General features: G+C 41.5%; 1 protein-coding gene across 6 annotated transcripts in view; it reads right to left on the bottom strand.

The window, feature by feature from the left end:
- Positions 1-27,718, bottom strand: part of NRG1 (neuregulin 1) — a 452,833-nt gene that overhangs the window by 99,827 nt on the left and 325,288 nt on the right. For 4 of the 6 annotated variants that reach the window (XM_048931065.1, XM_048931060.1, XM_048931059.1 and 1 more), the window contains exons 4-5: positions 22,926-22,976; positions 20,045-20,095 (exon numbers count right to left, since the gene is read on the bottom strand). The exons of 1 other annotated variant lie outside the window; for it this stretch is intronic. In XM_048931065.1, coding sequence (XP_048787022.1) covers positions 20,045-20,095; positions 22,926-22,976 — 102 coding nt within the window. The remainder of the gene's footprint in view (positions 1-20,044; positions 20,096-22,925; positions 22,977-27,718) is intronic. One more of the 6 variants, XM_048931062.1, reaches the window with a different exon arrangement.

Below are 27,718 nucleotides of genomic sequence, written 5' to 3'. Positions count from 1 at the left end.
AAGTGCCTTTTTGAACTAGAGCCTAATTCAGGAACCGAAAAGGTATTTTGGACTATTGTGCCGTGTTTCATGATAAATACAGCTTACCAATGATGACACCAGCTCTTCTCTTTCTTAATGCTACCTCTCACTTGTGCTAATCCAGCAATAATGTTCATTTAGTTGGGCTCTCAGCTGGATTACAAAAACCTGATTTTTTACTTAAAAGCTATTACTTTAAGATTTCAAAATGATTATAAATAGGGAAGCTTACCAACTGCCTATGAGCCTGGCCCCATAAATACTGCAGTCTGGAAGACCAGCAGGAGAACCAGGCTCCAAAGCACAGAAGCTTGACTGAGTCTTCTCACCAAAGACTCTGCATGGTGAAGTATCCTTCCAAGTTAAGGCTTACCTTAGACAGAAGTTCTTAGAACATCCTAACAGGATATCTTAATTCTACTTGTTATACCTTCCAGTTTTACACAGTGACAGAATTATTTTTGTACTTGCATATATTCCCAGCTGCTGCTGTTTAGAACTTCAAGGCATCAGACGTGATTTCACTGTAAAGTGCTGTTTTCAAAATTTCAATCAACTACACATGTGTTTTTTTATTACCTTGCAAGCTTATCCTTAATAATTTTAATGCTAGAAAAACAAACAACAACAACAACAAAAAAAAAAAACAAAAAAAAAAGCCAAGGGACATGCAGCCAGCATAGTGCACTGAAAGATTTTTATATCATTAAAGTGGTGTTAATAATATACCATCCATTTATTAGTGGTTTAGGTTTGTAAGGTACGTCTCAGAATATCGTCACACATTCACAATCTGAAACTTTCAGAATTTTGCTTGCAAAAGATGTTATGCTTTCAGCTCAAGCACTGGCTTGCTTAGCAGCCTTCTGCAAATCGCTTCAGATAATGAATTTAATCTGCCTTATCCTAACTAAAGATCCTCATTGAGCTACACTGCTTGGTTCAGCTCTGGTTGTAGATACAAAGTCTGATTACGTCCAAGATAAGGAGGTAGAATTGAGGTGTTTGCTTTTCAAAATATAAAATCAATTTCACATTTATAACTGAAAAATTTCAACAATAATAAAAATGACAGTTCTCATAATGCCTCAGAATCCCAGCATCATCAAGGGCATTTAATATTTAATATTCTTTCATAGTGCATTCAGAAAGCCATAGAAGGCATGAATCACTCCTTTGGCATTGGCTGGAAAACATTGTCAATTTCCAGCAAATAATTAAGAAGAATTCAAATAAGTATGACAAAGGAGATTTTACGTCTAGTCATGAGTTCTTGGTAGGCTAATCAAATATGTTTCTATTACGCAGCTGTTTTGAATGTAAACCCCAGCCTGAATTTCAAGATGATTCCTTGTCACGTCTTCCTCACTTCTGCAACCAGACACACTTTTTGCTGTGTATGGTCTGGCATGAAAGCAAGCCTCTCACCTTTAAAAAAGAAAAATACGAAGGGAAGCAAGGTAGTTACTCTCCTCACACATAGGACTTCAACATTTCTGCACCATGTTGGGTCTTGTTAAGGGCAAGAGAGAAAAAGCTCCCGAATTCTATAATATATATAATAATTTCACTGACCCTACAGAGCAGAATGCACTGCTTCAGACAAGGAGCAGGCCCTCACTTACATCAGGGAAAAATGGATTCATTGTAACTGGCTTGTTATCCACATGCAAGCTCAGGGCAGCAGGGGCTGCTGCTGCTGAGTGGTGTAAGAGCACTACAGCAGCTTTAGAAACACCTCCTGCAAGGCAGAACAACCAAGAAACGGAGCACAGGAAGCAGCGATGGAGCAAAACGTTGGTCATTAAAGCTCAAAGCAGTGCAGAGGGCAATTAAACAGAGCCTTTGCTACAAAACTCAGCTATGTCCATTCCCCACTACTGACAACAAACACACGCGTGGAAGTGTTTATCCACTCATACATAGATATGCATCAGAATGAGCTGTAATCGTCATTTTATTTGAGGGATGCACTGTCATCCTGCAGCACCTCCTGCAATCAAGCTGCAGGCCATACTTAGCAGGGGTGCCTCTTGTTCCCCTGTGTCTCACCACAAAGTTTGTGGAGTGGAAATGAGACTACACTGAGTGGTGGGCAGACTGTCTTTCTCCTTTTTCTTGAAGATGCCTGAGGAAGAAAGAAGCTTACTCTGAAAGAATATTTGAAAGAGTGGGCCCTGCTGGCTGGCCTGAGGTCACCCTGTGTACTAGATAGGCAGCCACGCTCACCCAAATCACTGAACATAAAAATGCCAACTAAACAGAGCTGTGATCATTGACACACATGTGCATGTGGTGAGAGAGGTGGCTGTCATGCTGGGGAAGAGAAACCAATGTCTGGAGGATGCAAGGAGAAGAAAACATTGTTTTGGAGCTTTGCTGTATTAGGATGGTGGTTTGCTGAAGACTGGTGCACTCTTCAGCCTGCATACCTGTTTTCTCACTCCTGCCTGCTGCTGGAACCATTCTGCACAGCTGTGCTGAAGCGAATGCAGCTCTCCACCACCTGTGTGACAAGGCCCAAGGCTGCTTTTCTTACTGAGGGAACATAGGGCAGCTGCTACAGAAAAACAAGCAACTCCCAGGCCAGTTTGCAGTCTAAAAAGTGAGGTGAATGCTTAGGTGTAGGCCCATGGTGCCACCTGGTCTGGAACTTCTGACATCAACAGGAGCCCAAATGCTCAGGCAGAGGTCGGTGTGGGGATCATCTGCCTGCCTTCCCCAGCCCACAGGCAGCGAGGCACCTGATGACCTCAACTTGTGCTCAAGCAGCCAAGATGAACTCTGCCCTTAAATCCTGCTCTGATCAGGGTTGTAGTTTGAAGCCAGACACTGTAAAACTCTAGCACTCCCTCAGACATTGACTGCTGCAAAGATGGGGCCAAATTTCTTGCCAGCGTGGGCAACATTTCAGCCTGCTCAGCCAAAGCAGCAGTGAATATCAAGTGCTTGCTTTCACTTGAGGGCTGCAGCCTTCCTATTACTCAAAAATTCCCTGCCCACTGCTTAACCCCTGCTTAACTCTAATTAAATTAAAAGGTGCTAAGGGCCAACAAATCCTCTATGTGTTCCTAACTTCACCTACTGTCCTTCCTACTTGGTTTTTGACATAGTTTCACAACTTTGCTCATGCTAGAGGAGAAAACAAGGATATGACCAAAACAGATCAGATGCTGAAGACACAAACTCCACAGGGCAAAGCCCACCTCCAGGCCAGGGCTCCCCAGGGTGGACTGGGGCTGAAACACATGCTCATGGGCATCATGTTGTTTCTATTTATTCCAGGAGTGTGCAGGCCAGCTAAGGGAGAAAAACACAGGGTGTATTGAATTTTGAACTCCTTTCACTCCGAAAAGTGAAAACGGTGCTTCTGCTTCACTGATCAGTTTGAAATGATTCTCTTGAGGATTTGTTAATAACACTTGAAAAAAAAGTGAAATCTTCTGTATTATGTTCTTTCCCTTACTTAGGCATCAGTTCATGGGTTCATCAGGAAAGCAGTACTACTCAGCTGCATAAGAAATAATTTTCAGATAGTATGACTGAGATTTAACCAAGGGCAGTCAAAAAACAAAAGATGGTAAACTTCTGGCCTTCTTTTGAGTGTGTGCTACTAACACTACACAGGCTGGATGCAAGCAGACAGTACACTTCCCCTCCTATGCTAGCCAGCTTAGAAAGTGCCAATATCATCCCAAAAGTGACTACTACGGTTAGATACAGGATAATTCAAAACCTATGCAGCTGAGGTCCAGTTGGCTGTTTTCAACACCTTCTATCCTCCATCTCCTTCTCCTTCCTCTTGCAAATAAAAAATAATGCCTGTGCATGTATGTAGTTGCAGGAAATATAGCGCATTATTAACGTGGCTGCAGCTGCTAGAAAGTTCAGCTTTACTGCCTACCTTTGTAGAGGTTAGTTGCAGCTACTGGCAATAGTCAGCCCACAGGTGCATCAGGTAATTAGAGAGTTTCCAGGAGAGCCAAGTGAAGTAGCTGAATAACACCAGGTTTGTGGAAAATAACAGTCAGTGAGGGATGATGAGTCTAAATCTATCACTGGGGCAGGCAACTACAGTTAACCTGTAGGAATTATTCCAGGAACAATTAATTTGTGACTGTAATGTTGTGTATTTTCTTTGAACTATGAATATGATTATGCTCAAATGCAGCTACACAAAGCAGAGAGGAAACAGGTACAGACAGTAGTGCAAGACAAAGCCCTCCAAATGAAAGTCTTTACCAAAACCTTTCCTCACAGAAACAACACAGTGTTCATAGTGAGCTGAAAAATCCCCACACATGTCCTGTGATTTCAAGGAATATCATCCCTACATTCATCCTGTGATTTCAAGGAATGCCAGACAAGTCAGCCCAGAAGTGCTCATTTCCTGACATACTGAAAAGTGAACTATCATTGCAGACATCTATCTATCAGGCTGAAATCTGCACACATACACTGAAGAAATGCCGTTCAGATTTCATTTTCCAGTTATCCTGGACAACATACTGTACAAATATAGATACATAGCCAGAGCCCCCACTGTCAAGGCTAGGAAACAGCAGAAAAATATGGTGTGACTTGAACAAGTAACTGAAGCCATGGATTAGATACATGGATTAAAGTCACAGAAATTAATTCAAACCTGCCTCCCCAGCAGGATGCTTTTGTGTATTCTCAGAACAAATAATTTTTAGGGTTCCTTTTCCTACTCAAATGCTTTTGTTCTGTACAAGTTTCTAATTCCTTGACATAGTGCATAAAATTTGAAAACTGTAAAGACAGCAAGGAGATGTCCGAAAACTGAAGAATCAGATTTTCCCATTTGTTATTGAAACGCGTGTGCATAGATTTCAGTGATAAACCAAAAAAATGCAAATATATTTCCTTCTAAATAGGCCAGAAGGGAGGACCATGGACTGGAGTGAGAATCCGGGGGCCTGCACAAAGTCTGGAACTTGCAATACTAAAGCTTCACTGATCACCTGTACAAACTGAACAGGTCAAGGACAAGAAGAGCTGCAGGAGAAGCGTGTTGTCACAATGTCTGCCATTCAGGCTGTGGCCCGTGGCTTCACCCTGCTGACTGTCAGCTGTAGTTTCTTGCTGACAAGAATCTGTGGTTTCTTCGTCCTATCAGTTGGTCATGATTGGGATTTGGGTAAAAAACAGTGCAACCCTGCCTTTGAGGATGACCTTTTCTCTTTCAAGTGGCAGCATGGAGCTACAGCCTCGTTAGCTACCCAGTGCCATTGACTATTTCACTACTGCAGACAGGATTTTTAGTACTGCTACAGGAAACCGTACTCAGATGACATATAGAAATCCTCTGGTAATTACTTGGGCTAATCCTATTAAGAAAGAAGGGATTTCAATTGCTATAGAAAAAAAAAAAAAGCAAAAAAAAAAAAGCAAAAAACTACAACTATTCCCTTCCAGCCCCAGATAGACAAAACCTTATTGTGCATAAGGAAAATTGTGCTAAATCAAAGACTGTTCAATATTTAAGAAAATAAGAAAAACTTACTTGAAATGCCTACAAATTGAAAAGGCACCACTGAGCTTTCCTCCATGTGTTTTATTATACTTCACTAGTCCACAGCTCAACTTGTGTATTTTTCAAGGAAAAGAGACAGATATTTACGGAATGTGCATAATTTAACAAGTACTTTTCATATGCTCCAAATTTATGCTGCAAGAGGGGTTCACATTTATGATCCCCAAATCTACTGTTATTTTAATGCTATAGTAACATCACAGTGGCAGACTTAACTCTTTCAGATTCTCATTAGAAATTCAGTTGGAGTGTTTAAAGTGACAGTGACTTGATTTATTGAGCTATAAGAAGCTTTGTGGCCATGAGCCAAACAAGTTATCTTTTAATAAGGCATGTGAAGTCACTGCATTTCCTTTATGAAAAGACAAAAAAAAAGCAAGTTCCAAAAAAAATGTGCTTAGGCAACTAAAATGGGCCTAACTTGGCACAAAGACACAGTTTTTCATGTGGCCTTATGCACCTCAGTTCCCATCTGCACTTGCCCACCCCCCCGGGCTTCATTTACTACCCACAGGGTGCAGGATGAACCAAAACTGCTCTTCAGACCATTTCACCATGGTGGAATCATTCAACATCTAAATAGTAGCTTTTGGGTCTACTTGAAACTCATTTGATAGAGCTACCTCTGTTCTCCTCTCCTGAGATCTTATTTTCAGTGCCAGCACTGCAGGCTGTGTTAGGCACAACTTATTTCCAAGTTACTCTCAAAGACCAAAGACAGTGTTTATCTTTGCGGAAAGAAGCAAAACATTTTCTGAAGAGACAGACTGCTGAAGCTTATTTCTGAACCCAGCCTGCAACTCTCATTCATTCTAATCCTCAGAGTTGCTCAGCAATTCCTTACTTCAGTCACTGCCATGATCATGTCCCCTTGCTGGCCTTGTCTCTCTTTCCCAAACATTCAAGAATGTGTGTCTGTGAATGCTGTCCCAGTGATACACTTATGCATCTGCAGATATACAACTTCCCCGTGTAACCTTCCTCAAATAAATGATTTAGAAAAACATAAGCAGAGCTGTGTATCTGTTAGACACTCTGGGAAACAAGACGGGAGTGTTTGATACCTGGTCAACAGCACTAAGCTGCATTCACTCTCAGTGGGAATGTGGAAACTCAGGAGAAAAATGCAGATTTGTGAGACCTCTCTCCTTTATTTAGCAAACACACATAACTGTAAGCCTTCTGTACAGCCTCCCACCTAGCAAAAACATAGGGAATTATTTTTACTGCTGGTGAGAAAAAGCGAGAATATCTACTAAAAACTACAGTCATATCTCTAACACATTTCTACTGTCAGTGATCAGCACACGAGTTATAAAACTCCAGTAACTAACTCTGAGCCTCTGCCCTGTCTCATATAGCTGTCTCTCTAGCTGAGATCAAACACCTCATTTTATGAATCGATCCTTTTCCCCCTCCCCACATTCCTACTTAAACATCTACATTTTCTCACAGTAACATGCATTGCAACTGAAATTGACACAACCATGGAAATTCCCAGAGGAGCCCGGAACACAGCTCATGTTGCTCCTGCTGCACAGGAAATGCAAACGTTCTTACTCATCCTTCCTCTATAATGAAGAGTCAGATTCATTGTCTTGCTCTGCAGAGGAGGAAATTGCTGCATAATCTCCTTCCATAGCTAGACAATCCTCTCTTTCCAAAGCAGGCTAAGCATGCACATTCTCTGGACACATTTGATGAATTTCTAATCACAGTGGGCAAAATGACATGGCATAGGTAAGAATCAGTGACAGAAGCCTTGTGCTGGCTCCCTACTGAGCATGTGTTTTCCTTGTATTTCCACCCACATATTAATTATGCTTGCTCTGAGACAAATAAATTGTAATCAGGCCAAACTACAGTCCACCTTAAAGTCTATGAGAAGACTCAGAAAAAACTGCACACGTTTCCTGCTCAGCACATCACACACACCAAAGAGAATCACAGAATCATAGAATCACAGGGTTGGAAAGGACCTACAAGATCATCTAGTTCAGCTGTCCTCCTGAAGTCCCCAAACTCTCCCCATTTACGATGTTAAGTTGCCACTGATAGTGCCACTCCTAGCAGTCAGGATGTACCCCTCCCTCTCTTGAGCTACAGAAGGGCCCTCTGTGGACTACCAGGAGCAGGCCAAATGGCCAAATTACGCTAAGAGATTTTATCGATTTTAAAATTTTTTTTTTTCCCATCTAGAAAAAGAAAAGAAAAAAAGAAACTCTTATCTGCCACTGAGAAACAGCTTTTTAGCTAGTCTCCCTTCAGGCCAAAAGAAAAGATGCATCAGCTGCATGGAAAATAGGAGCACACATTCCCCTGCTGCACTAACAAAAACAAATACTTCTTAAGTGAGGTCTAGTAAGCCTCTGCTTTAGCACATAAGCCAACTGTTAATCACAAGAGGACAAGGATGACATTTGCTGGGTAATAAAGCAATTCCACATCTTTCCTTGAAGACTGTGCATCTTCCTCTCTTTCAGCCTTGTCCACAGTTAGAGACAGCAATCAGTAAAGCACTGTCATAGTCTGGTGCTCTGTGTTCCCACATCAATCATGTACAGCACTACTCAAAGTGTCTGAAATGGCATGTAATTCCAGTCTCAATATTTGCTTATGCTGCTTGCTGCTGTAACGGTTTCTTGTTGATTCAGACAAGGAATGAGAAGAGGAGGCAAACCAAAAGAAGATTGTGCTTCAGTTGGTGGCTTAGGATTTAATCATCCATCGTCCCTAACTGCCCTGGCTCTGTAAGGTGGGACAGCCCCCTCCCCATGTCACTGGGTGCCAAATGACCTGGCAATAAAGAACCTGACCTTCAGCACAGCAGGCTGGTGCTTGCAATGGGAGTGGAAAGGAGCTGGAGCCGGTAGCCAAACAAGATTACAAGAGAGACAAGACTCCCCTTAGGCCTAACGAGAGGAAAATCAGGAGTCAGAAAGGCTTAGTTTCCCCTCATGGTTGCTGTTAGAAGGAAGCACTTCTCAGAGGCATCACCTTTCTGTTGTGTCTTTCCAGCAGCAGTCTCTGAGGCACAAACTGCTGCATGCTGCCTGAGACTGGTGGGCCAGGTAGACAGGACACAACCACACATGATCAGCTTGACCAGATCAGCTACACTGCAATTCAAGAACCACAGCTATTTCAGTTTTAACTGGAAAGAATAAGTGTTCTCTATTTTTTCCCTTTTTCCTCCTTCATATCTCTCTATGGATGGAGAAGGTTTAGTCTTCTTTTATCAGTCCGACAGAACACAATAAGCTGTCCTGCTTATGTGTCTTATGAAAAGCCCAGACTGAGGCTGGCATGTTCGTAGTTGCAACTCTGTTTTGTCATATGTAGAGCAGAGTGATTGGTGTATGAAAGGCAGCACTGTCTGCAGAGATCACGCTGAAAATCAGTGGGAGTAGCTGCTTTCTGTAGGGCTACTGGAGGCCAAGACAGGAGCCATCCTGCTGAGGAAGAAATCTCAGAGATCTCAGAGAAAAATAAGTAGACTCAAAGACTTACTGAACCTCTACTGGTGAGTGTTTCTCACAAATGCAGTAATAGACATTGTCACATGGGTGATTTCCTGCAGCTACAAAAGGGGACACACCAAGGATATGTACCACTTGATAAATGGATGTCAAGAGGTGGTTGAGACAAAGATCAGCAGAAATGCTAGATCATGCTCACAAGCTCTCTTTTGCTTAGGCTACTTTTCCTGTACCCAACTACTGCCGCAGCATGAGGATTCAGCAGAACTACTTGAGAGCAGCAAGTCTAAACAAAAATGGCCACACATTCCCTGCTTGCTTCTCATTCTAGAAAGTTAACTGATGTCCATTTTTCACTAAACAGCTTTTCTAAGAGTCCTTTTCTTGTTAGCGGTCTCAGTTTTTCAACAATAGCTGATGTGCTTCTATTACAGCTACTTGTTCAGATCTTTGGAAAATTTGATAGCAATCAGTATTTTTGTCTCACTCATTTTTAACTACTTTTTCTCCAACCATTACTTCATCCGCGCTGTTCTTGGGCTGTAATTGTGAATAACAGTCCTACATTTCACAAGACATTTACAGACAAAAAAAAGATATTGTTCAAGATGAAGCAGATACTGAGTGACAACCCTGCCCATGGAAGGAGGCTGGGCCTTGATGATCTTTAAAGCCTCTTCCAACTGAAGTCCTTCTGTGATTCTGTTCCTAAGGACCAGATTCCTATCAAATTCAAAGGCAATATTTCCTTCCCTGTACACAGCCTTCCTGATGGAGATCTGTTAATAGTTTCCGTGTGTATAAAATTCATTTGCACATTTAAATTGAAAAATGCCATTTGCTCAGCCTGCTTATAGCTGTGCTCTCTTGCTGCAGTGAGTATGAGGTCCCTGATGCATGCGTATTATACAGTGAACATATAATTGCAAATGCCATTCACATGCAATTATCTGGAGTTTTACTGCATATTTTCTACACATAACTCAAACAATAATTACAACATCACATTAGCTTGCCAGGTGTCCATTTGGCTGTAAGAATTACTAAAGTGCTGATGCTTAGCTGCTGTCCTCTAAAGTATTCTACTTGCAGCACTGCTTCCAGCAAGAGAGGTCACTTATATACTTGAGGCAGGATTCAGAAATCATGGGAAAGACAGCAAGGATCTTCTGTGTCTAACAGAAACATGCAACTGGTTAAGGTACACAGTCCCTATGCCATGCCTGACTTTCTCTCTTCTGCTTCCAGGAAGGCATTTCAGCTTTCACATAGTCCAAATGTGCTGGCTGAACAGATGTAGAGAGGGTTTCAGAATTGTGTAACCTCCCATGAAGCCAGAGACTGATCCACTGCTTTCAGGGATTGCAGCAATGTTTGCCTGACTACTAGTCCACCAAAAAAATGGCAGAATCCATATTCACTGCATTCCTTCTTTGGACCTACCTTAATCTCCTTTTCCCTCCAAAGCAACAAAAATCTAAAGGAGTTACAAGCATCTACTCTACAGAGGTAGCTTGCCCTATGACCACAGACAGCAAATGACTCAAAGCTGTTTACAATAGAAAACTAATTTAGCCTCAAAATAGTCAGACACACATCTAACTGGGCTGTGCTGCTGCTCCAGGCTATTCTTCTAACTTCCTGCAAAATTACTGTTTAGGATTTCTCTAGCTATTGCAGACCCTGAGACAACTGTTATCCTACTGTTTGTCAAGCAGTAGTTGCCACTGTGGCAACTAATGGGTTTTGTGTACATCATTAAAACACTCAGGAACTCTGCAGAGCCTGCAGCTTGTTCTAAGCCTAAGATTTCCCAATGGGAAATTGAAGGAAAGAGTTGTTCTACGGGATAAATAAAAGTCATATTTGTTGTATAAAAAATATACTGCAAGGTTAAACCCCAGTCCTGTTTCCCTATTTGTCCAGTGGAGTCAGTGGAATTACTCTGTATTTGTACTGCTGTAAATAAAATATAATTAAATATTAAGGGATTAAAAAATTATTTCAATGCCAGTTTTGGATTTTTTTAATAATTTTTATTTTTTATGGTAAAAGCAGGGAGGATATCATTTAATCAGGCTAAAGTACCAGACATTTAAATGTACCCTTTTCTCAGAACAATAGCTAAACTGTTGAACTGATGCTCCTGAGCAATGGATGCTAGCACTTAGAAGATTGCAACAGAATTCCAGCTACAGCTAAAGAACATCCCCTGTTACTATATACAAAAAAAAAAAACCATTTCAAATGAACAAAAGCCTCACATGTGATTACATCACTTCCAACTTGAGAAGACCTGAAAAATCTTTCTGCTACTGACAGTTTGTGCCACAGTTGCCAGCAGCAAATCCACTGGGCATGTTTCTACACTGTAGGAAGCTGTGGCCTTTGCCAGAGACAGAATAACCAGCTAGATATCTGCCTCTAAAACAGACAGTAAAAAAATGCCCTCACACTTCTTTCCTGGAGTAAGGATTCTCTCTTCCTTTGAAAAATGAACCACTGCAGTAATACTCATTGGTAAATATGCTGACATTTTGGAAAGTTCTTGGGAGAATCTCTAAATACCTGATAGACACTTGACTGTGTTATTAAGAATCATGTTTCGTGACTGTGAATATTACCAGAAAAATATCAGTAATAAAGTTCAGTTTTCCACTTTCCAAACGTCAGAAAAATTATGACCTCATTACCTTCTGAAAGGTTATTATCACCCCGTGTACAAATGCCAAACTTTAAGATAAGCTCAACAGCATATGATCTTTGTAAAAGCTTCAGGCAGCAAAGGTCTGTATGGTCAAATCCTCCCTGACTCAACATCAGTGCTGAACATTTATAGCTCTGAAGCTAGGAGCTTTTCTGTGCTGAATAAACAAAACAGAAACAAATGAACAAACAACACAGTCAGATGCTCAGGGCTGGAAAAGCAGCTGTGTCCACTGTCGACATGGGACTGGAGTGTATGAAGTACGGTCACATCTTTCTGTACAAGATCACCAAAAGGTATTCAGTGCATGGACCAGATCGCTCAACTCAGGGGGGCAGTGGAATAATGTCAGTGCTCTGTGCCTCATGTGGACTTCTTGGAGGGGAAGGAGACAGGGCAGACTCAGCATGGGTATCTCTGTGCTGCTCAGTAACAGAGTTCAGTCCAAGGGCAAGTGGTGTGCCTGGCCTACATCTGCATCTCACACTACTTTGCCGCAGCTCTGCCCTTTGTTACAAACATTTTATACCTGTGTTTTTTTCATGTCGCAGTGTCTAAACTGTGAGAAGGCTGCACTTTAGCACATCCGAGTGGCAGTTTTATGACGTGAACTGGGCTGTATGAATTCTGAATGTATGCTGAATGGTATGAAGGCACCTGGGAGTTTCTCGGAATTACAGCATCTGCTGGAATACTGTGATATTAGAGTGGAATACTGCTTATTAGAGTGAATGGAGATGAGCTAGTGAGATGGTACCCATACTGCCTCCTGGGAAAGGCTTCAATGCACACTATGCTTTATAATGTCATCCAAGTGCCTTGGAAAGCAGCAGCTGATGAGGGGCAGAATAACACAAGGAAGCACATCAGTGATGGAGTGGGCAAACACTGCTCCAGTACTCCAGAACACTCCTCAGTCTCCCTTCACTTAGCACCATAGGCTTTGCCTTTATGAACATCCACCATAAATTAGAAATGCCTAATGCTCTTTTAGCTAGCAGTAGGGTTGATGCAGCTTGAAAATGGGAGTCAATGGAAGTTTCTTCTTTTCAACAAGCAGATCCCTACAGAAGGGAAAACGTGGACTTATTTTGCCAATGAATCTCAGACAGTTGGATGCTGAGACTAACGGAAATTATTGTTAACACCTATGAGCTTTGTATACTCGTAATAAAGTTGCAATTACTAGCTCTAAGAGTGGGCAGTCAGGATAAGAAAATCTAAAGAAATAAGAGTCCTTCCTGCATTGTATATGCATATATATATAAGTCTGTACATATTCAAATACATAGAGAAATACAAATATATTCACCAAAACAACATATTGTTATGCATAAGACATAAATCATAAAGGATAATTACCCCAAGGCATAATTTCCTATTCAAAAAATCAAAATGCATGTTCTGTGCTCCTTAACATGCATTTCCACACTACTGCAGGTGCAACTTCAATTCTCTGACTAGCTAACTACCACTAAATACTTAGGAAGATACACACCTAGAGAGAAGATGGCTATAAAAAGCTATTCTCTAATTGCTGCAGTGAGTACAGTGATTTGTTCTCATCACTGTACAGGAAAATGTCAAGAAGAGCAGAAACCATTAGGAATCTATGGGAACATTTTGATAATGAAAGTCAGTGGAGATACAACTTTCCCACTTTGTATCCAATTAGGAGAGGTTACAAGAGGCAATTTGGAGGAGATGTGAACATGAAAGACAGGATGATAATTTCTTCCTGAGGGTTTATCTTGGCTTCCACTGCACTGTTAGAATATGTTAGAATAGCAGCATGCAGGGAAATCATTGCTTTTAATTTACCTGCTACAGTCCAAGTGGAGTCTCTACTGCAACATAACACCGTGTGGAGAAGTTAATGAGGGATAAAGTGATGGTTTTTAAAGCCATACAGTTAAGAGAAGATCACATTTATGTATACAGCACTTTGCCTATGGCTTTTGAAATGCAACATGTCATGCAGTTTGCATCTTTTAAGAAGTATGTTATTGAGGAGTTATTTTTAAGCAACTGGAACTTACTCAAAGACATCAACTTTACAAGTTATTACGATAATAGCATACTTTTTTTTTTTTTTTTCCTTTACCTACTGCTGTGTAATCCTCTGCACTTATCTTCTAGAAACAAATCCTACTGAATGATGAAGCACTCCCACTTATTAAACTGGAAGGTGCTGTCTGGATTCCTGTTTACGAATCAGCAGAACCTAGGAGACCAACCAAAAGACTCTGAGGGGTATCTTCCCTTCCCTTATTTCCTTCTAAGAAACTTTGTTCCTTCTTCCTAGACAACAGCATCCTAGACAGCACTCACTAGAACTGACTGAACTGGAGGCTCAGCATGAAAATAAAGCATCAGACCCAGTCTCTTGTCTTCTTTGTACTACATCCATTTCTGCCTTATGACTGATGCTTCCACCGCTGGACCACTAATTTGAAACAACCTTTCATGGTGCAGGGCCTTGCTATGCCAGACGTGGTCTGCTGATGCAGCTTAAGACCTCCCCTGGGAGAATGTAGAACGGAAAGCCCAGAACACACAGTCCAAGAAAGCCAGGTATGCATTCTTTTCCAACAAAGTAAGTTCAGTAAAACCACCAGGCATGCTGGGCAATTCAGACTTGAAAATCCAAATGCCCTTTAGGTCCTTCCTCTTTCTTGGACCTTTCCAATCAAAGCTGAAACATGGACACAGAGGACTTGGCATTGCTGACTCGGGGTGCCTCAGAGGTAGGTATTTATTGTTAGAAAATACATGGAAGAAAAAGAGATGAACAGAATTTGTGGACTCGGGTAAGTTACTAAGTAAGCACCTGTTGTATTAGTATTATCCCGTACCCATGTGGCACTATTTATAATTTCTTTTGTCTGTTGAGAATATCTTTTTTTTCACACTTGCTCTGAGCTTTTGGCTCCCTTATGCTTTCCTACAAATGACTGACATTCTTGATTTCAGCCCAGTTAGGGGCATATCTTGATTCACCAGAATGCCTAAAATAGAAACATGCTTCTATCAAGGTCACATGTTCCATGTTGTTCCCACATCCCAACTACTATTACTGCCTGTTGGTAGCTTCCTTCAGTACAAACTACCTTAGTGCCTTGAAAATGTTAGGAAATTTTTTTTAGGAATCTTAGAAGGAAAGTTCAGATAAGACTGATCCAATGCCACAAGCTATGTTTATTGCTACTACTCACGAAGGGTTTAGCTGGTGTAGAACGGGGAATGAGAAGCGTTGAGCACCTGTTTTCATCGTAGAGTCAGCAACAGGGATTTCTTCCCATGGAAGAAACAGCAACCAGAAGACCATGATCAGACCACTAACACACCCCTGTGATATAAGCTTGCATCCTCCAAGTTCAGCATAAGCTAAGCTGGCAAACCACAAAGATATTGATTTGTGTCTCTATTGGGCATACAGGACAGGTAACTTCAGCACTGTGGGGAAATGAAGAGAATCAGGCTTTTTTTATTTTTCCCCTCCCACAGAGATACATTTCTCAGGAGGTTCACTGTTGGGTTTGAGATCTCAGAAATGCAGTTTTGAGAAACATTTTACTTCTCAGTCCTCCTGCTAAATGATAGAAAGAGTTTCTGTGAGAACCTTGGAGAGAGGAGAAGATCCACAACGTGTCAGTGGCAACAGGAGGTGTGTCTGCAAAATTTGTGCAGGAATAACACAAGTTTAAGGCTCTTTTACAACATGTATGGCAGCAGAATGGCCTGCCTCATGCTTGATGGTGCTTTTTTGATGTAATCCATTACATTAAGGAATCACAGTCTGAAATAAATCATTGCTTTCACCATTATACATACTTCTTAAATCTACGTATGTGTGCATCTTTATACAGAAAACACTATTGCTTCATCATATACACATGCTGAGGCAAGCACTGGCCTTATAGATTTATACCCACATGCACCAATATAAGGATAGATAAAGCTGATGTCCTTAAAATCCTTTCACTCCCTAGCTCTATTAAAGCTCCATAAACTGTCCCACTTACTTTTTAAGACTGTTACGTCAGCTTCTTCCAATTTTAATATTGCTCATACTCATTACTGCCTTTCACCTCCAGGACCTCTTTGAAGAAAAATAAAACAAAACCAAACACCAAAGTACCAAAAAACACCAAAACAGCACAGAAGAGAACTAACTTTCTAATAGCAGTGACGACTCAGAAGTTTGACATGTCCAGTCTTTCCAGTGGAGCTACTTAACCTCAGGTCCTCAATGCCAATCCAAGAACAAGGAAATGAGAATGCAGCTGCAGAGAAGTCTGCAAGATTAAGTGTTTTGGAAACAGACATTTAATGTCACACGACCCTTAGACCAGAGTCACATGAAGGCTGAAAGCTGTATCTCTGGAAAATGTTATCTGTTCACATTAGTTTGCCCTATCTGCAAAATTTAGACACAGGAAACAGGATTTGTCATGCCAGATCAAATCATAATGGTCCTGAGATTACCACTGTGCTCTCCATTGTGATTAGTGCCCACTGTGGAGAAAGAAATTAGAAAATATTACACACTACACTGGGTTTTAGCAGGGGATCCATTCCACTTAGCAGTATTCCACTAACTGGGAGACTTAATTTTATACTGGAGCTTACAAATAATAAAATCTAGAGAGAAGAAATAAGCAGTCCTAACCAACACATTCCTCCTCCAGTTAATCTTTTTTTTTTTTTTTTTTTTAATAAATTAAAAAATTAAAAAAAATTGTGTAGGTTTTAAAGGCCTGCACAAAAATTTGAGGGAAAATAAGGTTAAACTAGCCTATGTGACAAAGTCAACATTGTTTTTTTTCTCCAGCCAAAAGCTAAAGCAACTTTCTCTGTTCTCTTCCAAAAAGGAAGACATAGACAAGGTGGGACCAGCCTTCCACCTGTTCTCCTGTTGATCCTCACGTCCCTCAAGAAGGCATTACAAAATCAAGAGTATATTCCAAGCAGATCCACCTTCCTGGTTATTGGCTCACCTTTCTGCACAAGTGGACAATCTGAACTGAGTATTGGTTTTGGAGCAGGCAGGCTACACAAGGCTCCTAGGCTTGTTGCTGGAGGAAGCATTTCTGCAGACATATTAAGGAGCAGCTCTTTAATGGGCAGTATAAACAATGGCATGAAGGTAATGTTGCAAGATGCAATTAACTAAATGCTTCCCTCCCTGATGACCAGTCTGAAACATACTTCCACAAGTTCCAGCTCCCTTTAGCTTCATTTTCTACCACTAAAAACACTCAGCTCTTGACTCAACCCTCTGAGCATGAGTTTCAGAACTGCCGTTGTTCTTAGAAACAATAAACTAAGGCACAGTGTCATGGATGTTCTATACACCTGTATTGTTGTGCAGACAATTCTTATGTCAACAGGAGATGTGACCACCACAGACAGACACCCTGAAGCCCACCACTTCCTTTCCCTCACACAGTATTCCTCCATCAGGAGGTTGCACACAGTGCTGATCATTTCAAAACAGGAAGCCTCACTGATTTTAATTTTTTTTTTCCAGGTATGTTCAAATTTACAAATGAGAATGTAACGTTTTGGATCACTTTTCTAAAGAAAAGGAGGACTGCCATATGCTATTTTACCTGTCAGTGAGAAGCCAAGATTCCTTCAATAACATGTCCCAGAAGACCAAAAAGACCAATACATTTTATTTCTCTAGTCTTGAATACCATTGACCGAAGTCATAAAGTCAAGGCACTAGACTAAAGCCTCAGACTTCCTTTTTTCAGTGCAACATCAGAAGAATGGGAAATTGCAGGATCATAAGAGATGTGTTTTGGAGATTTGCAGCCCTGAAAGTAAGGGGACAAAAAATGCCTTCCATTCTCATACTGTTCTGATGTGCTTAAGAATGATCTCTCTAGTCCATGGTATGGAGAGCACAAAAATGAGACAATTTAGTTGTTAAAAAAACCAAAAAGTTTCAACCTGGGGTTCAGTATTACACAATGAAAAATAAACATATATGGGACAGTTCTAGGGGTGGGGTGGAAAGGAAGGCGGAAATCACTTCTAGCTGACAGGGGGATTGCTAGCAATTACATCTCAAAAGTCTCACTTAATGAAACAGAACACAAAACCTTCCACTTCCTCCCTTGAACCACTGCTTCATCCTCTCATTAGTCTGTTGTGTGGAACTAGAAATATATCATGGTCTTTTTCTTCTCTTTTACTTTAGCATGAAGGCTAACACTCTCAAAACAAACTGGAGCTGAAGTACGTATGCACATAAAAGGGCAAAGGGACCTTCAGTTTTGGGATGCTTGTTGTGAAGCACTTGGCAGAGACAGGATTTTTTGAAAATCTTTGTTCTGAATACATCTGTTGTCACTGGAACTCTAAGAAAGCAAAGCCTGACACGTCTGTTCATTTGTAAAAGCTTGGGGCAGAGCGCCTACTTAATCACTGCTGTTCTCAGGTCCTTCCCAGCATCTGGTCAATAGTAACTGTGCCAGCACTTTCTCTGAAACATCTATCATGGTCTGAGAAGTGGAAGGAAACAGTTAATTTTAGCTCCTGTAGCTGTTCAAGATTGACAGTGACATGCGTGGCAAGGACATATCCCACCGAAATTCAGAAAAGAAAAGCCCTGAGCCACTTTCGAACAAGTACATTGATTCAATTCCCTCACTGCTCTATGGTGTGAGTAGACATTCACATCTGTTAACAATAAACATCAGCTCCCTCCTACTTCGTAGTACCTTTGCTACACAGGACAGACAGCAATATCCAGTGCTACTCTCTCTTCTCTCTTACTTATTTTAGTGAGTCGGATACAATTACTTCTGATAAACACCAATTCAACTGAGAACAAAGCAGAAAGAAATGACTGTTTTAAAATGCTCCAGGAATTACTCTTGCATTCCCCATTGCTATGCTTTGGAGGAAAAAGAAGACCAAGAGTATTTACTCTTCTTACCTCGCTAGCAGAAAGCTTTTTGATCATTTTAAATAACCTATCAGATTTCTAAGTTTCTTTGAGACACACTTAAAACACCAATCAGCCTAATAGTGGAGAAAAAAATCTATGGAAATATATCTTCTGCATCTCATAGAGAATACCAAAAATGTTCAGAATTCGGCATCTAGAGACCTGGCTTTGGTCATTCTGCTTTTGCTGCTACAGTAGCTATGAGATTTAAGTTCAGGGCATGTATGTACAGTTTGTTATAGAGCATGCACTGTATTTTATAGCAACGCTGGAACAGTTGCCATGGATAAGACTATTGGTCTATCCCACCTGCCATGTCATTTCTGAGAGCTACCAATACTTCACGCTTTAGAAGAAGGTCAGCACCCTGCCTCCTGCAACACCAATGACCTCATCTGAGGTGCCCTCTTCCATGGCACAAAATCAGGCTAAGCAGGTGGTCAGTTTGGCTCTATTTAAAAGCTCTGCCTGATTGCTCTATAGAGTGGAATTGCTTAGCATTACCACAGGTGAGCATGTTTCCCTGAGAAACTACAGATGAAGACAAGAGTCACCTTCCCCATTTGTGCCTCTGAAGATCCCATTGCGCTCTCAAGATGAACAAAGAGACAAACTCCTGCCTCCACCTCAGGAGGGATAGGATTGCTCTGGTGCTGCCATGCTGGTTCTCTGTCCTAGCTGAGAGAAGATGCACAAGAAAAGGCCATCAATTTCCTCATCCTCTTCCCAATAGGCAAAGGGAAAAGGTCCTGAGGAGCTCTAACATGCACCAGCTGGCACAGAGATGAAGCAAAAAGCACTCCAGCTAGGAATGGCTGGACTGGAGGATGACGTACTCCAGGAGCAGGGTGCATGGAAGCAGAAAAGGGAATTTCAGATGGGAAACTGAAGCAGTTTCCCCTTCCCTTATCCTACCCAAATATGCATTTGACCTTTCTAAAGGAGGGTGTTTAGCCATCAATCTGCAAAGGACATGTCTCTGAGAATCATATTCTCATATATTCAAGAAATAACAACCCTTCAATGATGTATTTGTAGTTCAGGAATCCTATCCAGTCACTTCCAAGCCGTTACTGTATTTTTAGACAGAAGCACATTGTTTGCTGAACTACAGGGTGGAAAATCATAGAATCATATGGAATCATAGAATAGCTTGGGTTGGAAGGGACTTCAAGGATCACCAAGTTCACACTCTGTGCCACAGGCAAGGTTGCCAGCTGCTAGATCAAGTACTAGATCAGATTTGCTCAGGGACCCATCCAACCTGAATCCAAGATGCTTGCCAGCAATAATTTAAACAGCTTGTATGTACTTACAGGAGGAAGTATTTGTTCCTTCTGTTGAAGCTTGTATCCTAAGCATGGGTTCTGCAACACACAGAAGGTAACAATAAAGTTGTAAGAATAAAGCCACAACTACACTGTTATAATTGGAGGAACACAAACATTTTCCCCAAGAAGGGCTTTCTTTATTTTTTTTTAATTTCTCTTTTTGTAGTAATCAGAAACCCACTGAAGCAGATGAAAAAAAAAAAAAGAGATAGATCCAGAAAGCAAAGAACTTCAAAGTTGGTACAGTGTGTCCTAGGCACACTGTGAATAATCAGTTACAGCAAAAATGCTCCACAGTTCTGGGAGAGAAGATCAGGAGAAAACTGGCAAAGAGAGAGCAAAATGTTCAGCTGTTTGCGACAGCATCAGAGGAAAGTGGAAAGCAGTAGGTCTTGAAGATCCCCATGCCAACTCAGGAGACACTAGCTGCTTATCTTCTAGTTTCCTAACTCCAAATGGGCAGTCAGGACTCCACAGCTATGATAAGAACCTCTGCAGCTCAGAAGACAGCAGGTCCTTGAGTGCTACAACCTCTGGAAAAAGCTGTTGCTGGAAGGGGGAGCAGGACATGTTCCAGACTAAAACTGGACACAGCACCAGAACCAAAGTGGTTGCAAAGGGGAAAAAAAAAACAAAAAACAACGTTCTCAAGATGGCAAATAATCTTGTAGGACAGCTGAAGGAAGCAGACCTCAGCAGAAATCACACAAAGCAAGCACTCATAAAAGTTAATGAAAGAAGCATGCCAGCCTTGTGCAGGGGCTGAACCTCCTGCACTGTAAGAAACTGAACCACCACGTAGCAAGATGGGACTAGGAATTTGGGTGGTGCATAGGCTTTCACTGTCTTAGAGTCCAGCAGAACGTAGTGTCATGCATGAAGAAAGAATTGAGGAGCGTGCTTCAGGAGTGCTGTCAGGTGGAAGAAAGTGTCTGCAGGGAGAACAGTCAGCTTGAGGCAGCAATGTGACATGCCACCGAGAGGGGCAACCAGCCTGCGATCCCTAGGAGCAGGTGAGGCATAAGGCATGCTCTTTAGTGAAATATTCAGCAACATGTCACTTCAGGCAGAAAAGATGAGCCTGCTGCTTAGTAGAGTCAGCTTTTAGCCAGAGTAAAACCTCACTTGAAAGCTAAAACTGCTCTGTAAGCCCTCCTATCAACACCTGGTGATTCACACATCATCATTCACAACAGCCAACCTCCAACTGGAGAAGCAGCACACTGATAATTTATTTGCATTTGTAAGGTCTGGAAAAAATAAGTAATGCTTGAGATCTCAGATGTTATCAGTCAGCAGAAGAATGCTGCAGTGACAGAGAAAGCTGAAGTGGTCTGGACCAAGGCATCAAGCAGATATCTGATCTAGCCACATAGCAAAGACCTATTCAGAATGCCATAGAGATGCACATTAGAAGATCTCAACATGCGGCCATCGAACTTTTTGCTTTCTGCTATCCTTCAAGCCAACAGCATGATGTGCTGCTTGGCACTGCATTTGCAAGTGCAGCGGATTTATCAGGAATGCAGCCAGCCTTTTAAACATGCCTGCCTCTTTCCTTCCAGTCAACAAAAGCAGCAAGGAAGAGAGCAGTAATGTAACAGCAGGCACTGGAAGGGACACAGGCAAGGAAAGAGACTACTCATAACAAGAAACATATTTCATGGGAAAGAAGGGAGCAAAGTGCAGGGTCTGCATTCTTGCTGCAGAAGGGGGAGAATAGTGGAGTCATTGACCAGCATGTCACCTTCTTTGAACAAGAATGGTTCCAATGGTTACAGGACACTTGCTATTAGCTATGTGGTCTTATAGATACCCAGTGAAGCACTGGTGACAGGCCCCACTGAGAACATGAAAGAATATGGGCACATCCAATGGCTTTTCTGTCAGGCAGTGGTGCCAAGATTTCAGAAGTAGGTCGCCACACACGCAGATGCATCAAAGGGAAGGCTGCAGGCATGCTAAATGCAAAATCTGGCAATCACACTGTTTTCCTTGATCTAGCCTACAAACACTGTCATCTCACACTAAAACCTGTCTCTGCCAGACATAGCTTTCTCAAAAAGCTAGCAGGACCCCAGCCTCTCTGCCAAGCAGGATATGTGCATCTTGTAAATCTTGGGATGCTCAGCTTACATGTGCCTATCCACAGCTCCCTCAGCCAAACTCGGTAGTAGAGATAACTGCTAGAATTGTGACCATATTTGAAGTAACTCCAATGTTAAAATAATGAAAGTGACTTCTCATTGGGGTCATTCCAGGAGTGACTCTAGAGGTATGAAATACGTAACTGAAAGTGGGATCTTGAAAGCAGAATTCCACCAGCCTGAAAGGAAACCACCTGGGGAAGGCTCCTATTGTGCCAAAGGCAGTTTTGAAAGCAGTTAAACTATGCTAGTGTCTACCTTCACAGATCCTGAAGAGCTGCCAGGCAATCCACCTAGAGCCCAGAAGAACAGAGCAGTCTAGGCAGCATTCTTTCTGTTGGAAATATCAGTATATCCATATGCTCAAGTTCATGTGTGGCTGCTAGGATGTACAGGAACAGGAGCAAAAAGTGCTTTTTAAAACACAGGTCCTAACAGCTCAAATATGCTTTCATTTGGGCTGCTTGCAGGTTGACAACTGCAGGCCATGTTATAATCCTCAGTACAGCTCCAGGATACTAACGGGTATGCTTAACCCTTCTTCATTCATCTCTTAGTCCCTGAAGCAGATCCAGCATTCAAGATCATAAGCAGGTTCTGAGGCTCTGGACGCAGGTGAACTGATGCAGGTGATAAGAAGAAGCAGTCTCACAGCTGCAGAAGCAGTTCAGAAAGAAACAAAGAGAAGTAGAGAGGAAGACTCTATTAATGGAACTTACGTGAAGAAGTTTTTGTCCCTTCTGTTGATACTGGTATCTTGCTGGTGCTCTCTGGAAAACACAAGAGGCAACAAGAAGTTATAATGTGGAGCCAGGTGTTCCTCTAGCAGCAATCAGCTCCAAAAATGGAAAAGAGGAAAAGATGCTCAAGGAAGCAAGCTTAAATTGTGTTTCAGCTGCAGAGGCTGCAACCAGACATCAGCTTGCAGAAGTTTCCTTTTGGGAAAAAAAAAGAAAAACAATGGTGTCTGCTGGTGGGACTGAAGAAGTAGTCTGTTACTTCTCAAAGAAGCCAGTTGATCAATCTTTCATTCTCCTCTGGGAATAACTGATCAGTGGCAACAGGAGAAATCACACAGATGGTTCTGCTTCTGGAAGGCGTCGGAGTGAGTGTTCACTCCTTATGCTTCTAGAGAGTTAAATTTTGCAGAGATGTGTTCCTGCTCATATCACTTCGATTGCTGCTAAGTACATCCAATAATGTCACTTGCCACTTCACTGAAATCTTCGAAGTCACACATGCAAATCCAGCCTCCCATGGGATGACTGCTGTGATGGAAATCAGTTGCTTTGCTGAAGAGAGGAGGAAAGTTGCTCTTCCATCCTGGTCCTATGGAGATGTGCTGTTGCCAGTGACACAATGCCATGGACTTCTTGCACTGGAGTTCCCTTTTTCTAATGACACCATCCACCGGACTGTGCACTGCTGACACTACAAGCCACAAGTGCATGGACTTCTGTAGGTATGAACAAATTACTCCTCAGTTCTATGTATCTCAGTCTTCTTCAGATTTGCACAACAGTTTCCCACCTCAGATCTGTGCAGTTTGGTACTGCTGCACATGTTTGAGTTCCAGGTTTGGAGAAAGGATACAAATGCCAGGGAAGAGGTCTTGCCTTGAATCCTCAAGGCACACCAAGAATTCTCTGGCAGGCCAAACAAAAAATGGTTTAGAAAAAGCCTCAAAAGAGACATAGGAAAAGACAGCTTAAGAAAGTTCTTCTTCTGTTCTTTGATTATGGATCAGGTAGCCCCCTGCTCATGTTCATCAGTTTGCATGGAGTCTTGAACAGAGATGGAACTTGGCCCAATTGTCTTCCCCTCAGGATCCTTATCTTTAAGCTTGTGTTGAGCCAGTGTGTTAATTTCTATCTTGTTAGTAGTTTTTTCCCTTTTGGTCCAGTTTCCATTGGCAAATATCTTGTTTGTGTGGGCAACAGAACCTGGTTTCATCTCATTAATGAGAGAGAACATGCTATGCAGCATTTCCCTGACAGCCAGTGGTGCATGGCATGGAAATGAGTATCATCAGTAACATTTTTAAGGTCAAAACCTTTGCACTTTCCAAACTTTGGAACATAGTGGCCCATAGCCAAACAGCTTTCAGGACCATTTGTCAGCTGTGGAGGCAGTTTGCTGTTGTGCACTGAGAGCGTCTGAGCAATTAACCTTTCTTAGTCATAACAGAGATAGAACATGTCTGACAGCTGAGCAGCTCAGCATCTGGCATGACTGGAGTAACCTTTTCTTTCCCAGTCAAAGAAACCATGCTCCATTTACTGCTTGTGCTGAGCTTTTTGGAGTACTTCTTATTGCTGCCTCCCTAGGCTTGACTATGTCTTTAAAACACAGGTGGAAAGTATCCCTTCCAGTGGAAGACACAGCCAGAGCCCCCCACATCAGAAATGTGTCTAGAGATATGTTTGGAAAACATGGCTAAGTCACACATTACCAAGCCTTGTTAGTGATTTTCATATTAGGAGCATTAACAGTGGATGGTAGCATCTGAAAAAAATGTGTGCAGTGCTTATTTATCACCACAATAGTAAAAAAGAGATATTTTGCTTAGACAAGGACAACAGAGTTCCACTCAACGAACCATCTGAAAACATGAGGCTGCTTATGGGAGCCTTCAATTCTTGGAGGTGGAAAAGCCCAAGCATGTTTTAGTCATGGTACTTGCAATTGCTGAAGATATGGAGGCCACAGCTTGTTTCCCTATGAGGAGCAGCAACCTCAAATGCTCCATCCCTGTCCCCTGGAGTTTCTAGGAAGTGATCTGATTTCATGAGGTGCCATTTCCTGAAACTGAATATGTTTGTGCTGGAGCTTTCTTAAGGAAAAATGTTGGGAGAACAAGCAAAAAATCTTTTCTTGGGAATGCTTTAGGGGACAGGTCCTTGCAGTCTCTCAGTCCCATCTCAACTCTGACCTGCTCCAACTCCTGTCCCTTCTGATGAGATGAGGAAGAGCCTCTGAACACAAAAGGGAGTTGCAGCACTCTTGCTGAACTTGGCATCTTGATCTGTCCTGCCGGGCAGGGAGCATTGCCTGGGCTGCAGAGAGGGGACAGTTCAAAGCCAAGGCAGCAAGCACTGATCAGGGAGGCAAGAGGTCTTCCTGCTCTGGAGAGGTCTTTTTTTTCCAGGGATAACCAAGTATCTAACAGCCATACAGACACTTTCGTGAAGAGCCCTCTGAATGTCCCTACAGCCCATTTTTCCTCTGCTAGTTTGCCTGAGACCTAGCTCAAAAAGCCTGCTTCAGTAAACTGAGGGTTTGATCTCATGGGTTCTGGTTTCAGCTTTCAAGACATCCCCGAGGACCCTGACAGTGACAACAACTTCAGTTCTGAGGAGGATTCAAGTGAGAGCTGCAAAAACGTTTCAAGTCATCCTGAGGTTTATTTTCAACTAGTGACTTAAGGCTTTTGCACTGATTTTTGTCAGACACATAGGTGCCACATATCTAGAGAAAAGGGAAGTATCTGGAACATCTGATACTTGTTCTTCAGCAGGCAGAGAAACGGTAATACTTGTCTTTAGGGCCAAAACCACTGATGTTGGTCCCAAAAATGCTCATTTGCACCCACTCATAATATGACACATTAGGTCAGCCTACCATGTTGAAAAAACACAAAAAAACAAAAACCAAAAAACTGTGGCCCTAGATAACTTGTAATTATGTTAATGGAAAACACTCCTGTTTTTATCAAATCTCAGATTAATGCATACGTAGGAAGGGACTTTTCTTGCTTTTGAGATGTTTCACAGTTGGCCACATGCTCAGTGAGTACTAGATGCTTTAACGAATGATGAATACCAGATTTCTGCTGGCTACTGCACAATTCTGAGCTGTTAGCAGTGCTGCAAATAATAAGGATGCAAAACCAGGAGTTTATCAGTCTCTGTATTCATGAATTTATCAAGGATTACCTCTGCCCACAGCTGAGTTATGTGTAACTATCATCTGAACACTTCCTGTTCCCTTCAGTTCAGGTGAGGCTATCCCAGCCATCCCTACTAATGATTCAAATGTCAGCTCACTTTGTGCAGACGTGCAGGATGAGCACTCACACAGTACACTGCAACAATACAGCAGCTGTGAACACTGAACACTGCTGACTTCTCAAACATCTCTGCAGAAATCCACCCCTTTGTATGCTGAGCCATGCTGGGCACTGCAAATCTCCTTAGTGTGACAAAGGATTTAGGTCAATGGGTTTTAAAGTGTAAGGCTGACACTGGATTCAGCCTTTGCACTCTACACTTGAGAAAATGAGGTCACTTACCTAGTTAACTAGATAAGATTTTTTGTGACAAAGTTTTCAAACATATAGTTAAAAGCTTTGGTTGTGGTAGAAAGTATTCTCTCAGAGTCCTTTAATGAGCTAAGGTCTTATATTCATGAGGAAGGCCACAGAAAAGTTCACTGTAAAAATCCTTCGCCTGGCTAAAGAGACAAATTAGGTTGCAAAAAATGGCTATTATTGCATAACCAAACCTGTGTACAATTTATACAACTCCAGGAGTACATCATGGCTCAACTGACCTCAATTACAATCTTTCTTAGGGGAGAATACATGAATAAGAGTGAATGAAATTAAGAATGCAGCTCATATCCTGTGGGCAACTTATACTCATTAGAAATTTAAAAGGGAACAGAAAAGCTCCCACTACTTGTTCATATGAATGCTAAACAGATTTTGCCTACCTATTTTTACATTTGCTGCATTATTTATCCATAGATGTGGCTCTACAAACAAGACTTAATGTGTCTTTAAAAGGAGAAATGTGAGAAATGTTACAGGAAAACACAGTGCACATCCTGCATGTGTGTTTGTAGGTCTGTTCACTTACAGTGAAAACTTGCATAAGAACAAGTAGGGCAGTTTTAATTAACAGCAATGATAATAATAACAGTAGCAGTAAGAAAGACTTGAGCTATTGCACTATTACTGTTCAAGTAAGAAAGTGTTATAATTCCTGAGAATTAGATCAAGGAAAAATAAAATGCTTTTCTTATTGAAAAAAAAAAAAAAGAGAGAGAAATTTTTACGATGGTTTATTGAGAAATACCCATTTTTTTTATGCTTTGGTGCAGGGAATAGAAATTGGTCATTTTCAGATGCATGGCCTTACAGCAAAAGGTGTTTTTTTTCTGTTCTTTTCGGGGGAAAAAAGTCACATATTGTGCCTTATTCTTCATGTAACTTTTCTTAATATTCATTTCTCGTTGATTTTAGAGATAAGGCACAATGCTAGATAGACTTTTGATCTATCTCTAGAATTCCCTTTTGTGGGAAAACAGCAAAGAAAATGTCAACCAAAATAGATAAACTTTCAAAAAAAAAAAAAAAAAAAAAAAAAAACCGTAGGGAATTAACCCCAGGATTTTTACATTGAAAAGTAATAATATCTTAGTAGAAAGAAAAACCTGATTTCCAGAAATATCATCCCCTTATTTACCCTCAGTCTCAAAGCACACAGCATAAAAGAAAAGGAGGAGCTAA

This window comes from Lagopus muta, chromosome Z, assembly GCF_023343835.1.
Source record: "Lagopus muta isolate bLagMut1 chromosome Z, bLagMut1 primary, whole genome shotgun sequence".
Lineage (NCBI taxonomy): Eukaryota > Metazoa > Chordata > Aves > Galliformes > Phasianidae > Lagopus > Lagopus muta.
Note: the sequence above shows the minus strand (reverse complement) of the source record. Positions and strands in the feature narration are given on the sequence as shown.